At 35.3% G+C, this 12,486-nt stretch overlaps 1 protein-coding gene across 3 annotated transcripts in view; it reads left to right on the top strand.

Moving 5' to 3' along the window:
- The window catches only part of RALGAPA1 (Ral GTPase activating protein catalytic subunit alpha 1), a 193,055-nt gene that overhangs the window by 102,251 nt on the left and 78,318 nt on the right, over positions 1 to 12,486 (top strand). For all 3 annotated transcript variants that reach the window (XM_075531079.1, XM_075531077.1, XM_075531078.1), the window contains exons 31-34: positions 1,500 to 1,634; positions 2,057 to 2,240; positions 7,850 to 8,714; positions 10,245 to 10,316. In XM_075531079.1, the coding sequence (XP_075387194.1) occupies positions 1,500 to 1,634; positions 2,057 to 2,240; positions 7,850 to 8,714; positions 10,245 to 10,316 (1,256 nt within the window). The remainder of the gene's footprint in view (positions 1 to 1,499; positions 1,635 to 2,056; positions 2,241 to 7,849; positions 8,715 to 10,244; positions 10,317 to 12,486) is intronic.

Raw genomic sequence — 12,486 nt, forward strand, 5'->3', positions numbered from 1 at the left:
GGAGGCAGCCATTCATAATGTTGTAATTGTCACTGGTGAATTTCATCAACACTATCAAACCAGACCCACTGCTATTGAGTTAATTAGCATCAGCTCCTCATTTTCCTCCCACCCTCCCTCCCTCACGGACCCTTGATAATTTATAAATTATTATTATTTTTTCATGTCTTACACTGTCCGATATCTTAAAGGGTTTTAATGCTCAATAAAATATTTGTGAAAGATCACTTGAGAAAGTGTAAAGCATAACATCTTTTTTTCCCTCAATTTTTTTAGAAATTGAATTCTTTTATATAGGCCAGGAATTGTTTTTTTAATGCTTGACATAATTAGTGAATGCAGTCTCATAATTTTTCAAGTAAAGGTAATAAGAATGAAGTAAAAGTATCCATGAGAGTGAGTCAAAAAGTATTTCTATAAAATTATAGAAACCTTTATCGGAAAAAAAATATATCTCTCAACATGTCCTCCATCTAAGTCTACACGCTTTTGAAAACAATGTTTCCATCTCTCTCTTTCTCAAACAATTATACTGTTTTTGGTATCCTTGAAGGACTTAAATAGGGTTTCTTTGAAATACTCACTGAGTTTTGGGGACTAAAGTCTGAAAGAGCAAGATCAGGGAAAACAGGGTGTATGGAATAAGGTTTCCCAACCCAATTCTCATAGAATAATCCTTGCTACCCGTGAAGAATGAACTGTTACATTTTCCTTAGGTAAGTTTAGTGGCCTTTTTCCTTACTAATAGAGTTAATTGATGTCTGCTGTCTTTTAAGCTCAGTATTTTAATATTTGCTTTTATTCTTAATAATGTTTAAATATGCTTGCCCTACCATGTAAGAGAGAGATCCACTGTTTATATACAACTTTTAAAAACCAATTAGCGACCAAGTAAATATTAATGGTAGAACTTAAGGTCAGTGGTTCCTAAAGTGAATTTTGGAAACCAAAGAATAAAAGATAAAGTTTACTAAGCGCCTGGTCTTGGCAAAAGGGGCTCCATTTTGAATCCGGTGCCTTCAGCTTGGCTCTCTGAATTCACCTCTCATAGACCTCCCTTTCACTGACCTCCCTCTCACTGATCTCCCCCTCCCTTCTCAACCTTCTAATTCCTGGAGCCGGCTCCTCCCTGAGCCAGAATGCTTTCTGAAGATATGCACACTCCACTCTAGCCGTCCTTGGCATATAGATAAGGTCAAAGACCTTCTCCCTCCCGAAACACCTGTGTGCACAAAGATCCTCCCCAGTTTGGATTCTTCCCAGCTGTGCCTGCCAGCAGGGGTATAAAAACGTAGCCTAAATTTCCCAAAGTGCGGTTTCAAAGGCTCAATCCCCTGAGTGGCTGAATCCGCCCGCAAGCCTCTCAATAAAACCTGCTTCTAAATTTTGCTGATTGGATCTTTGGTTCTGTTTTGCGCCCCAAAATTCCTTACACTAAGTATTATTAAGCTCTTAGTGTTTTGAGTTTACAGTTATAAATAACGAACTTTTTATTATAGTTGGTCGTCTCCTTACTTCTTTGCCTTTTGGACTGGATCATGGCCTTGCCTCTAAAGACACTACTCCAGCCAGTCCGTACTACAGGAGCAGAAAATGATAAAACGGAAAAATCTGTTCTAAGCTGCATTTATAAGGTACACTTCTTTGCTTTACTGTTTATTAGTTATCAGGGGCTTTTTGTTTAACATCAAAAGAAAACATACTTAAGTATTACATTTTCATTGTTTTAGAACTAGATTAGATATTTTTAAGAAGATGGATTGTCTTATAGTTCTAAAGGATACTTTAGAGTAACAATTTTCAATAAGACACTATTTTAAAGAGCTAAGTTCTTTTTACAAAAACTAAAAACCATTTTTTAATTGTAAATTGTGGGGGATACGTTTCAGATCTTCAACTTTGTATTCAATAATTTAGACTACTAATCAGAGGAGCTAAGTTTTAAAGTACTGAAAATTTGTGCTAAGCTCTAATGGTACTAGTTGACTTCCCCTGCCCAGACATTTATATTTAAAAAGAAAACTTGGTGTGTTTTCTTCTGGTTCTATACTTTCAGGTTTTACATGGGTGTGTTTATGGAGCTCAGTGTTTCAGCAATCCAAAATATTTTCCTATAAGCCTCTCTGACCTGGCATCAGTAGATTATGATCCTTTTATGCATTTGGAAAGTCTGAAAGAACCTGAACCACTACACTCTCCTGATTCTGAAAGATCTTCCAAACTCCAACCAGTAACAGAAGGTACGCATTTTTTTCAGGACATAGCATTATTGTTTAGATTTTCCTGAGGTATGATTTGAAGCCAAGCATGGGAACAATGGAAAAGGATCATGATTATTTATTACTTTGTAGTTGTTGATTTAACCATGTATATTAGAATTCAAGTAAAGATGTGAACTTGAGAGGTCAAAGAAGTATAGGACTAGAGTTTTGTGTTGACCACATAGGGAATAGTTCACTTTGAATACAAATGAGATGAGACTATAGCATTTAAATGATAATTTTAGATGTAATAGAGCTCCATAAGAAAGGATGAAACCCTGGTGGCACATGGATTAAGCAGTGGGTTTGTAGCCACGTGTCAGTGGTTTCAACCCACCAGCTGCTCTGCGGAGAAAAGATGAGGTGATCTGCTTTCACTAAAAAAATTTATAACTTTGCAAACCCTTGAAGTCATTCTACACCCTCCTAGAGGATCTCTCCCTGAGTTGGAATTGAGCAGTGAGTGGTTATATAGTAATGTGCAAAATAGCCAAAACATGTAGATGATCAATAATATAGACTTCTTTATAGTTATATTTTTAGATTTTACGAAGTTTGAAATAGAATGTTCATCTTAAAAATAAAATTATGTAAAAAGATTAGTTGCCTTTTGTATTTTCTAGGATGTAAAATGGTTGAACATGATATGTTTGTAAACATTTTTTATATATCTTCTATAAAAGATAGTTCTGGTGTATTTCATACAAAATTTATTACTACCCATATTAAATAGTCAACTGTTAAAGAAGCAAGGCAAGATATGAACTAGATGAGCTTAATGTTGATACCAAATACTCTGTGTAACGCTATTTTCTAACTCTATTAAGTTGTTTCCTTTGGACTTCCTTAGAAGCATTAAGGACCAGATAAATACAGAACCTTTTAGAAACAGCTGTAAACTTAGCAGCAGGTGATTATGTGGTTTGTAGTGACTACTGTGCTATGGCTTTGTTGGGTTTGTTTTTCCTTTTTTTTTTTTAATGTGGTAAAAATGACTAATCATTGTGCCCTTGTCCAAGACGTGTTTCACCATCTTCAAGTACTTTTTGGACCAAAGAATTCTAAACATAGAGTGTCTCTAATAAGCTCAGTATTGGATTGAACAAGTTCTGATTTGAAAACTATTGGCAGGAGCAGCTGTAATTATTAAATTTACTGAAGGATAAAGCAAGGTACTAAAGTTGGCTTTTTGTCAAATGTCATTAGTCTTATTAGCAAAATGTCATCGTTTGCAGGGTCAGAGTGAAAGGAGGCTCCAAGGATCCATTCTGTCCTAATTATGGTTTCACCTACACATATTATGCAAAGCTAATATTTAAAGCATTTGCCAAAATTAACTTCCTCGGCATGCTCTATTATAGTGTCGTGAATTGCAGCAGCTTTTTATGTCTTGCTGCTTTTATATCCCATAATCATCTGTAATTATGGATTTGCTGCAAATGCTGTAGGGTTTGTTTAATCTGACAATCTGAAAAGACAACCCTGAATAGACTTATTTAAATGAATGCTAGTTACACAAAGCTTTAGAAGCATTGATATCTTCATTTTGCATTTTCTCACAAGGCTGGTTATTTTAGAATTTCATTTTGAAGTTCTAAATTACAGTTTCATATATCTTATATCTAAGATAAGTGGAAGGGAGATATGTATGGTCTATAGTTTATGGTTCAATATTAAATTTAAGTAAATTGAATTGCTCTGTTGGCTAGATGAGATTTTTTTTACATATATTTCAATTTAGATAAGCAACATTGAAAAGAAAGAAAATACCTTTACAGAACTATGAAATCTAAATTTATTTATCTTGTGTTTTCTTTGCTAAAAATGATAACAAATTGAAAGTTCATCCCTACTACTTGTTATTTTGGAAGCATGTATGTAGTACATACCAGTACTGGGCTTGGAGATGTATGTTTAAAATTTTTTTTTCACTTATTATAATTACCATTTAAATATATATTTTTTAATATTGGGGAAGATACATAAAGCAAAAACATGTACCCATTTCTCAATTTCTGCAGGTACAATTCTACAACCTTGATTTAATTGTTTGTTTTGCTTTATTTTCTACCCACATTATTTAACGACCATTGGTTTTGATTTACTAATCCCTAAGTTCTCACTATATTTTATCCCCCAAAAAAGTGCAAAATGGTAAATATTGTGTTATACAAGGAGGCTTCAAAAGTTTGGGAAAATTTCATTATCTTTTCATTCCATTTTTATACAAAGTGTTTGAAGCCCCTAACATATAATCTTTTATCAATAACAGCAGTTCCAAAAAGAATTAGAGTAAGACTGTTATTGTTGATGTTATATAAATACATTCAAATACCTCATGGGATTAGTTCTTTTGGTAGTAAGATACAGGATCATGTTCAATTAGCATACTGCTGATTTTAGAATTGCTCTTCACTCCTCATTCAGTGTGTGATGTTGTTCAGGAGACAGTACTTGTTCTCGGTCCTCCTGGAGCAGCAAGGAAGAAGGAAACCTAGGGAGCACAACAGGCACTGGGCTGCAGTCATACTGCCCCATGAAGTACCGCTTGCTTCACCACGAGACCAGAAGAACTCGATGGTGCCCAGCTGTGGGTGCTAAGTGTTCTCGTCATTGACTCAATAGAAAATCCTAATCACAAGGGGCTAAAGCATGGAACAGAATATAAAGTTTCTACAGTATACAGAACGGAAACCCCAGATCTAAACCTGAGAAAAGCATAAATTTGCACGGAACGTTCATGTTGTAGGAAACAGGCCAACTCTTTCTTTCAGTTCATGTATAAATTAATTTGAAAAGGAACTTGCGAGATCTGTGTTACTTCTAATGCTTTCAAACATGGATTGTTTAAATTATTTGTGTCATGTCCAGATTTGTAAATAAGAAATATTGATTATCTTTTTAAGGGAGTATGGTATTTGCAGAAATAAGTGGGATTCAAATTTACATATTTTTCCCGTTCTTACAGAGCAAGCCAGAGAGAGGTTGGGGATTGTTTTCTCTACTCTATTTCTTTAAATTTGTAATCTATCCCTTTGCAAAAGGAAAACCTATGTTGTACTGGAAAAGATCTACTTCAGATTGAGTCACCTGCTTAAGTATGCCACCCAGAGGATGAGAAAAGAGTAAAAACCTGGAATTTCTTTCCCTACATAAAAATATCCTTAAGTTGTAAATTTTTGATACCATTTAAAATGCAACTTAATCTTATTTAGATGAAAGTTTTCATTGATCGTGATTAGTAATTTATGCTGAGAAATACATGTTTCCTTTTTGAATTCACTCCACAGGGGGAAAAATTCTTGAATTCATTGTTTCCCTGTATCAGTGATTTGTCAGAAGAGAAAAGTATGGAAATTAGATTTATAATAAAGATTCAAAAACACTGAGCTTTAAAAGCAAAAGACAGCCATCGTGTGAAATTTCCCATGGCAGGCAGAGCACCCTACTTTTGTGGACCCATTTGTTTTTATCTGCAAAGTGATAGGCCCCATATAGTGTGAGCATTTATTACATTCTAAGATATAATTAGATGGAAGTAGGATACTAGAGTCAAACTGCCTCTCAGTTTTTCATTGTCCAGTGGCATACCTTTTTACTCTGCTTATAGTCTTGAAAATGTAGGATTGAATTAAGGCTAATCATTTAGTGTAGTCATCTACTATTGAGTGACTTTTCCAGAAATAGCCATAAACATAATTAAAGAGCAGTTCAATATAACTGGAATTTTTTCTAGAGTAAACTGAAACTTGTATCTGGGCCTTTGCATCTGTAAATGATCAAAGATTAAAAAGTTGGTATTTAGTAACATTTCAAAATCAATGGAAGACCACAAGAAAACATTTTTAAAAATAGTTGGAATATGCAGAAGATGTGATGTAGTATTAATGGCATGGTAGATGACTCTCTAGGTCTACCCAGAGGTATAGGTTCTGCGGCTTGGGGACTACAGCCTTCAAATTAAACATGTTTTTTGGCTCTTTTTAAATAATCATACCAGTAATACATAAATTACCTCCCCTTTTATTCTTTTATCAAGTTATTTAATACAATGTATCCTTTTTGGTAAAGAATTGTTTATCTAGATTATGGTTATAGCTACACGATTGCGTGTAATCTGTCAAACCGCTCTTAAAATTGGGAATGTTATTAAGTGTAAAGAGCCCTGTGATCATCAGGATATTCCCAAATCTATATTTATTCTGGAAGCTGGATGATGATGTTAACTGATTAAATTTCAGAGACGAAACAATATTCAAAGCCACTCCGCTACCAAGGTAGAAATAGAGACACGATCACTCTGTAGTCATATCTAAAATAAAGTGTAAGCACATCTACACCTAAACATCATCTTCTAACAGGTTTGACCAGTGTGTCTTACAAATGACAACACTGTTCCCATCTTACTTCCTGCCACTACTGTGTACCCACATCCAGATGCTGGTGGTCTTTAACTAGGGGAAGCTATTTTCTATCTCTACTTTCTCTGTCACTTTTCTTTCTTGTTTTCTTGTATCCTGTCTTCTTCCTCACTCTTCCTCCCTTATCTTCTCCTTTAAATACTCACATTAGAAAGCTTTCCTTTTCGGGACTCATAAAATCTTTTGAGGTTTTTTGTTTGTTTGTTTTGTTAAATGGATTTCTCTGTACAAAAAAATAAAAGGTTACATGCATATGTTTCTTATCTGATTTGTCTTTGATGTACTTTAGGAGGTGGGGGGGCAGTGTCCTACAATAGAGCTAACTGCTTAGACCAGGCCACATTGACCTAAAAGATTACCTTGGAAAAACACGATCCATAAGCTAAAAAAAGGAAAACCCAAATTCACTGCCAAGGAGTTGATGCTTGCTCATAGCGTCCCAAAGGACAGAGTAATACTGTGTCTGTGAGTTTTTGAGACTGTAACTCTTTACTGGAGTAGAAAGACCCATTTTTCTTCTAAGGAGTGGCTGGTGGTTTCAAACTGTAGACGTAGCAGTTAGCAGCCCAATGCAAACCACTACGCCACCAGGGCTCCAATACATAAAATGTGTTTACCGTTAAAGTGCAATGTCCTTGCTATGTACTTCAAACACTAGCTCAGTTGATCTTAACTTCTGAAGTTGAGTAAATGATAGCTTTTCTTTGAGACACTGTCACATCATCAGTGAAAGCAAATATTAAATGACATTTAAGGGATACTGCAAACTGTGTCTCAGAATCTGGAGTCTTCCCTTGAGATAGAAACTGATCAGGTGGATTGATTGCATTGGCTTTCTAATCTGTGAGTTTACTGATTTCACGTAAATGATACTTTTGAGTGTTCTTTTGAGCTGTAGTCTACACTTACAGCCATTCGTTTACATTAGGGACTTATGAGCAGAACCTTCAGAAAGGGATTTCTTATTAAATAAAATGTCATCCAAGTATGATTCTCTTCTCTGTGCTGTCATTCATCATATAATATAGAATCTAAATTGGGTTTATTAATGTTTACTCAAATATTTGAAGGTAAATTTGACAATGTGATATCGTTGTCTAACAGTGTTTTATTGTTCCATGACTTCCAAGGAAGCAGTATTCCCATTCCTTGTGTTTTTCTTTCCAGTGAAAACACAAATGCAACAAGGATTAATCTCGGTAGCAGCTCGCACTGTTATCACACATCTGGTGAATCACTTGGGCCATTATCCAATGAGTGGTGGTCCTGCTATGTTAACAAGTCAGGTATGTGAAAACCATGACAATCATTACAGTGAAAGTCCTGAACTTTCTCCAGAGCTCTTTGAGAGTCCAAATATCCAGTTCTTCGTGTTGAACCATACAACCTTAGTGTCCTGTATCCAGATCAGATCAGAGGAGAGTATGCCTGGAGGAGGATTATCCGCTGGCCTTGCATCCGCCAATTCAAATGTCAGAATCATAGTACGTGATCTCTCCGGAAAATATTCATGGGACTCTGCCATCCTGTATGGACCCCCTCCTGTAAGTGGCTTGTCAGAACCTACATCTTTCATACTTTCATTGTCTCACCATGAGAAACCAGAAGAACCTCCTACAAATAATGAATGCTTAGAAGATAGAGCAGAAAGAGATGGATTGTCCCTCCAGCTCCAAAGAAGGCTTAGGGAAACTGTGCCGACCTGGGATGCGGTGAGAGAAGAGGAGGACGTGCTTGATGAACTCCTGCAGCATTTAGGCGTCACCAGCCCCGAATGCTTGCAGAGGGCTGGCATCGCACTTAACACTCCTGCGCCGCAGCCCGTATGCATTTCCGAAAAACAGGAAAACGATGTTATAAACGCTATCCTTAAACAACACACGGAGGAAAGAGAATTTGTTGAGAAACATTTTAATGACTTAAACATGAAAGCTGTGGAACAAGATGAACCAACACCTCAGAGGCCTCAGTCAGCATTTTATTATTGCAGATTGCTTCTTAGTATATTGGGGATGAATTCTTGGGATAAAAGGTAAGGATCAAGTAGGTAATATTTTCCCTTTTTAAAATTTTTTACTTCATTCTTTCAAGGATTTTAGTGTCCTTTTCCTCGCTAAGTTTTATGTATCAATTACTTCTTTGGATAATAGACAAGTGTTACACTGAAAAACAACCAAAAAAACACACTGAGTTTTTTCAATATTCAAGGAAACAAAGAAGATGAATTAAGTCAGTAAATTAATTATTGACATTTTAAGGATGATAAATAGAACTACAGAATGCAGAAATTTAAGGTCATATGATTGAAATTATTTTCCAATTTTCATTTAACTGTAAAGAACTGTTATAGTAGACCAACAGCAATTTGATCATTCTGGTTTGAATAAGGAATTAAGATCAAAACAAGAGAAGAATCAGGATTATTTGTTTTTATTGTTTTGTTTTCTTAGGCAGGTCACAAAGCATCATTAGACATTTAATACACCTTGCACTTTAAGGTAGGAGTTAAATGAGCATTAGACTTAGCAGAAGATTTGGGTTAAAGAACACAACCTTTGAATTAGAGGCTATAGCATACAAAGAAGAGAATAATTCCTACCTAATAGTAATAAAGTACATGTTCTAAATGTACACTGACAAAAATAACAATAAAATTGCATGCTAATATAATGCATTATCAATATATATATATTTTAATTTCTAGGGTACTAAAGCTATAGAGGAATGATGGAAGAAACGTTTAATGTAATGTATTCAATTTACAGTAGGAGAGGGGATCAATGTCACTGAATAAAGAGGCCTTAAAGTGATTTATTTGTGAAGCATTAAAATAGAATTCTACTTGTTTGCATAGTGTTTATAATATTTTAAATGCTTCTATTTGGTCGAAGAAACTATTCTCTGCCTTATGGGAAACCACATTAGACCACAAACACAGTTTGCCTGGTGGTTTATCCAAATACAGGTAATTGCCAACTGGGTTATATATGAATGCTTTCTACTCTCTTAGGTAGAAAGTTCATATGCTGTTTTTTAAAGAAAAAGGTAGGAATCTATTTTACCATAGCAACTGTATATTTTATTAATACAATTTATACATACTTAGTCTCTACAGATTTGGTAAAATTTATATTGTTTCCTAATGTAAAATATACAAATAATATAAAACAAGATGAATTCTATCTGGATTACACTTGCTTTCTTGGTAATTACCTTTTTGTGACCATTTTATATCTCAGAGCAAACACCATTCCCACATTTTTGTGAAACCCTTAAGGAACTTACATGTACGTTTTGGATGGGAGTTTGAAAATAACATCTGCAAGGAAAAATTGAAGTGGCCAATAAATATGATCCACTTACAGAAATGTATGAGGGCCTGGGTGGGAATAATGACATATATTTTTTACATTTTTTTTTTAGGATCTGTTCTCCTTTGTGTTAGAAGTATGAAAAGGCAAGAAAAGTGTAAAAGTTGCATGAGTAGAGTGGAAAGTATTTCCGGACTGTCATGTCATTCACTCCAAAGGTGATGAAAATGTTTATACATCTCTCTATTTAGGAGGAGCTTTCATCTCCTGAAGAAAAATGAAAAGCTACTTAGAGAACTTAGGAACTTGGATTCAAGGCAATGGTAAGTTGTTGGAAAAGTTTTCATTTTTGTAATTAGGAGGTATTCGTTATTTCTCTGGGTATATGTGAATAGTGATCTTTTGTTGGACTATACCTTTTAAAAAGAAATTAATTTTTATTTTTACCTTAGAAGCAGTACATTATTTTTTTTAAGAAAAGATAATAAAACTTATAAAGTGTCGTTAGGTTTCCCCTATTTAAGGGTTTCAAACACATTGTTTCTCATAAGGGCTAAGGCTGATGCTGTGGTAGTCTAAGTGCCAGGTCAAAGGACTAGAGCAGGTCCTTAAGCCAGGAAGCCGGCTGCCGTTCTGCCCCCTTATTGCACTGTCTCCTCTGCTGTGGTACCTTTGCCACTTCAGGCAGGGATCTCATACTTGTTCCACTGGGCCTGTTCTTTTTTGATTTGCCTTCACGAACAACTGCTTCCTTTGCCATTAGACCACAAGAATGAGCTCGTGCCTGACTACTATTTCTGAATATTTTGGTCAGAGATTCTATAGATGAGTTCTGATATCAAGTGGGGAAATACAAATCCTCATGGACTCTAAACTTCTGGAGCCATGGATGCTGGATAAACTTCAGAAGCTGTTCCTTGGATAATCTTTATACTTTAAACCCCAAACGGACCCTGATAGCTTTGTAAAACCAAGCAGTGGTTTTGCTTAACTCATTAAAAAAGTAAAATCTGAGCATATGCTCATTTAATGATATGGGATCAAAGTAGCAACGCAATGCAAAAGATTAGGGGAAACTTAGTGCAGTGAGTTTAATAGAGAAAGACAACTCAGAAAAAGAGGGTGAGAATGGTTGCACAACTTGAAGAATACAAAGGGCTACCCCCACCCAAAAAAACCCATGATCCCCCACCCCCAACGCTATGTATTTAAACATTTAAAAAAGACACGCAAAACAACCATCTCACTTTTTAAATACTCTTTTAATACATTTGTCAAATCTGTGATTCCATTATTGGAAACATTTTCCAAGCTCATCTATTTGGATGGCTGACAGCACCTCCCTCTTCTTCATCAAATCGCTCTCCTTTCACGTACCTCTTAATTTTCGAAAACAAAAACTGAGTTGCAAGGAGCGAGATCAGATGAGTCAGGTGCTCAAGGCAAGAGAGGCATGCTGTTTTATGCCCTAAACTCGTGCCCTGAGATGGCTGCATCAGCAGGAACATTGTCGTTGTGGCAGAACCAGTCCCCTGTCTGCCCTAAATTAGGCCTTTTTTGTTGCACACTGTTCTGCTTGATTAGCAGTCTGACTTGGAATGAACTCCAAATGCACTACGAATTCACATTTGCTTTGGTTCAGGAAGTTGACAGATGTTCAGAACAAGGTTTATCATTAATTGACATTTCACCTTTTTTTAAAAACATTTTATTAGGGGCTCATACAACTCTTATCACAGTCCATACATATACATACATCAATTGACATTTCACCTTTTTTGAAATGAGAAAATCACTCATACACTTATGTTTTTCTCAGAGCGCTGTCTTTGTAAGCTATGTTCAACAACACAGCAGTTTCTGCGGCATTTTTCTCAAGAAAGAAAAAATTTCACAGCCACACGCTGTTCTCTTAAATCAGCCATCACATAAATGAGGTTTGAGCAAAACTATTTTTATGAAAAAAGTTCATTGTAACCATTGAGAACCTTCCCAGGTGACACCACTAGGTGCACTAACTCTGAGCTCGTTGTTTGGTGCTCGCCCAGTGGGAAAAATGCATACTACAAAAGCTCTGTTCCACTCAGCGCAATTCCATTTTTGTGCGGTGACCCCCCTTGTATAATCAATGTCAATGAATTACACATATAGAAACTGTTTGATTTGCATATTTTCCTGTGTAAGTTCTAACAGCAACATTAAAATAAAATTTTTTAATGTTTTGATATTCTTGTCTGTTTTCTATGGCCCTAAAATTTCCTAATTCAAGTATTACATTTTTAGTTACTCCATTTTTATTTTATTTACTTATTTATTTAAAATTTTTATTCCAATTTTATTTTTCCTCCCTCTTTAATCAACCATATTTCATTTTTCACCATATACTTTTATTTTTAAACATCTTTACTGAATATAGTTCACATACCATCCAATTCACTCACTTAAGTATCTAATTCCATGATTTTTAATGTATTAACAAGTATATGTAATTCA

This window comes from Tenrec ecaudatus, chromosome 14, assembly GCF_050624435.1.
Source record: "Tenrec ecaudatus isolate mTenEca1 chromosome 14, mTenEca1.hap1, whole genome shotgun sequence".
Taxonomy (NCBI): Eukaryota; Metazoa; Chordata; class Mammalia; order Afrosoricida; family Tenrecidae; genus Tenrec; species Tenrec ecaudatus.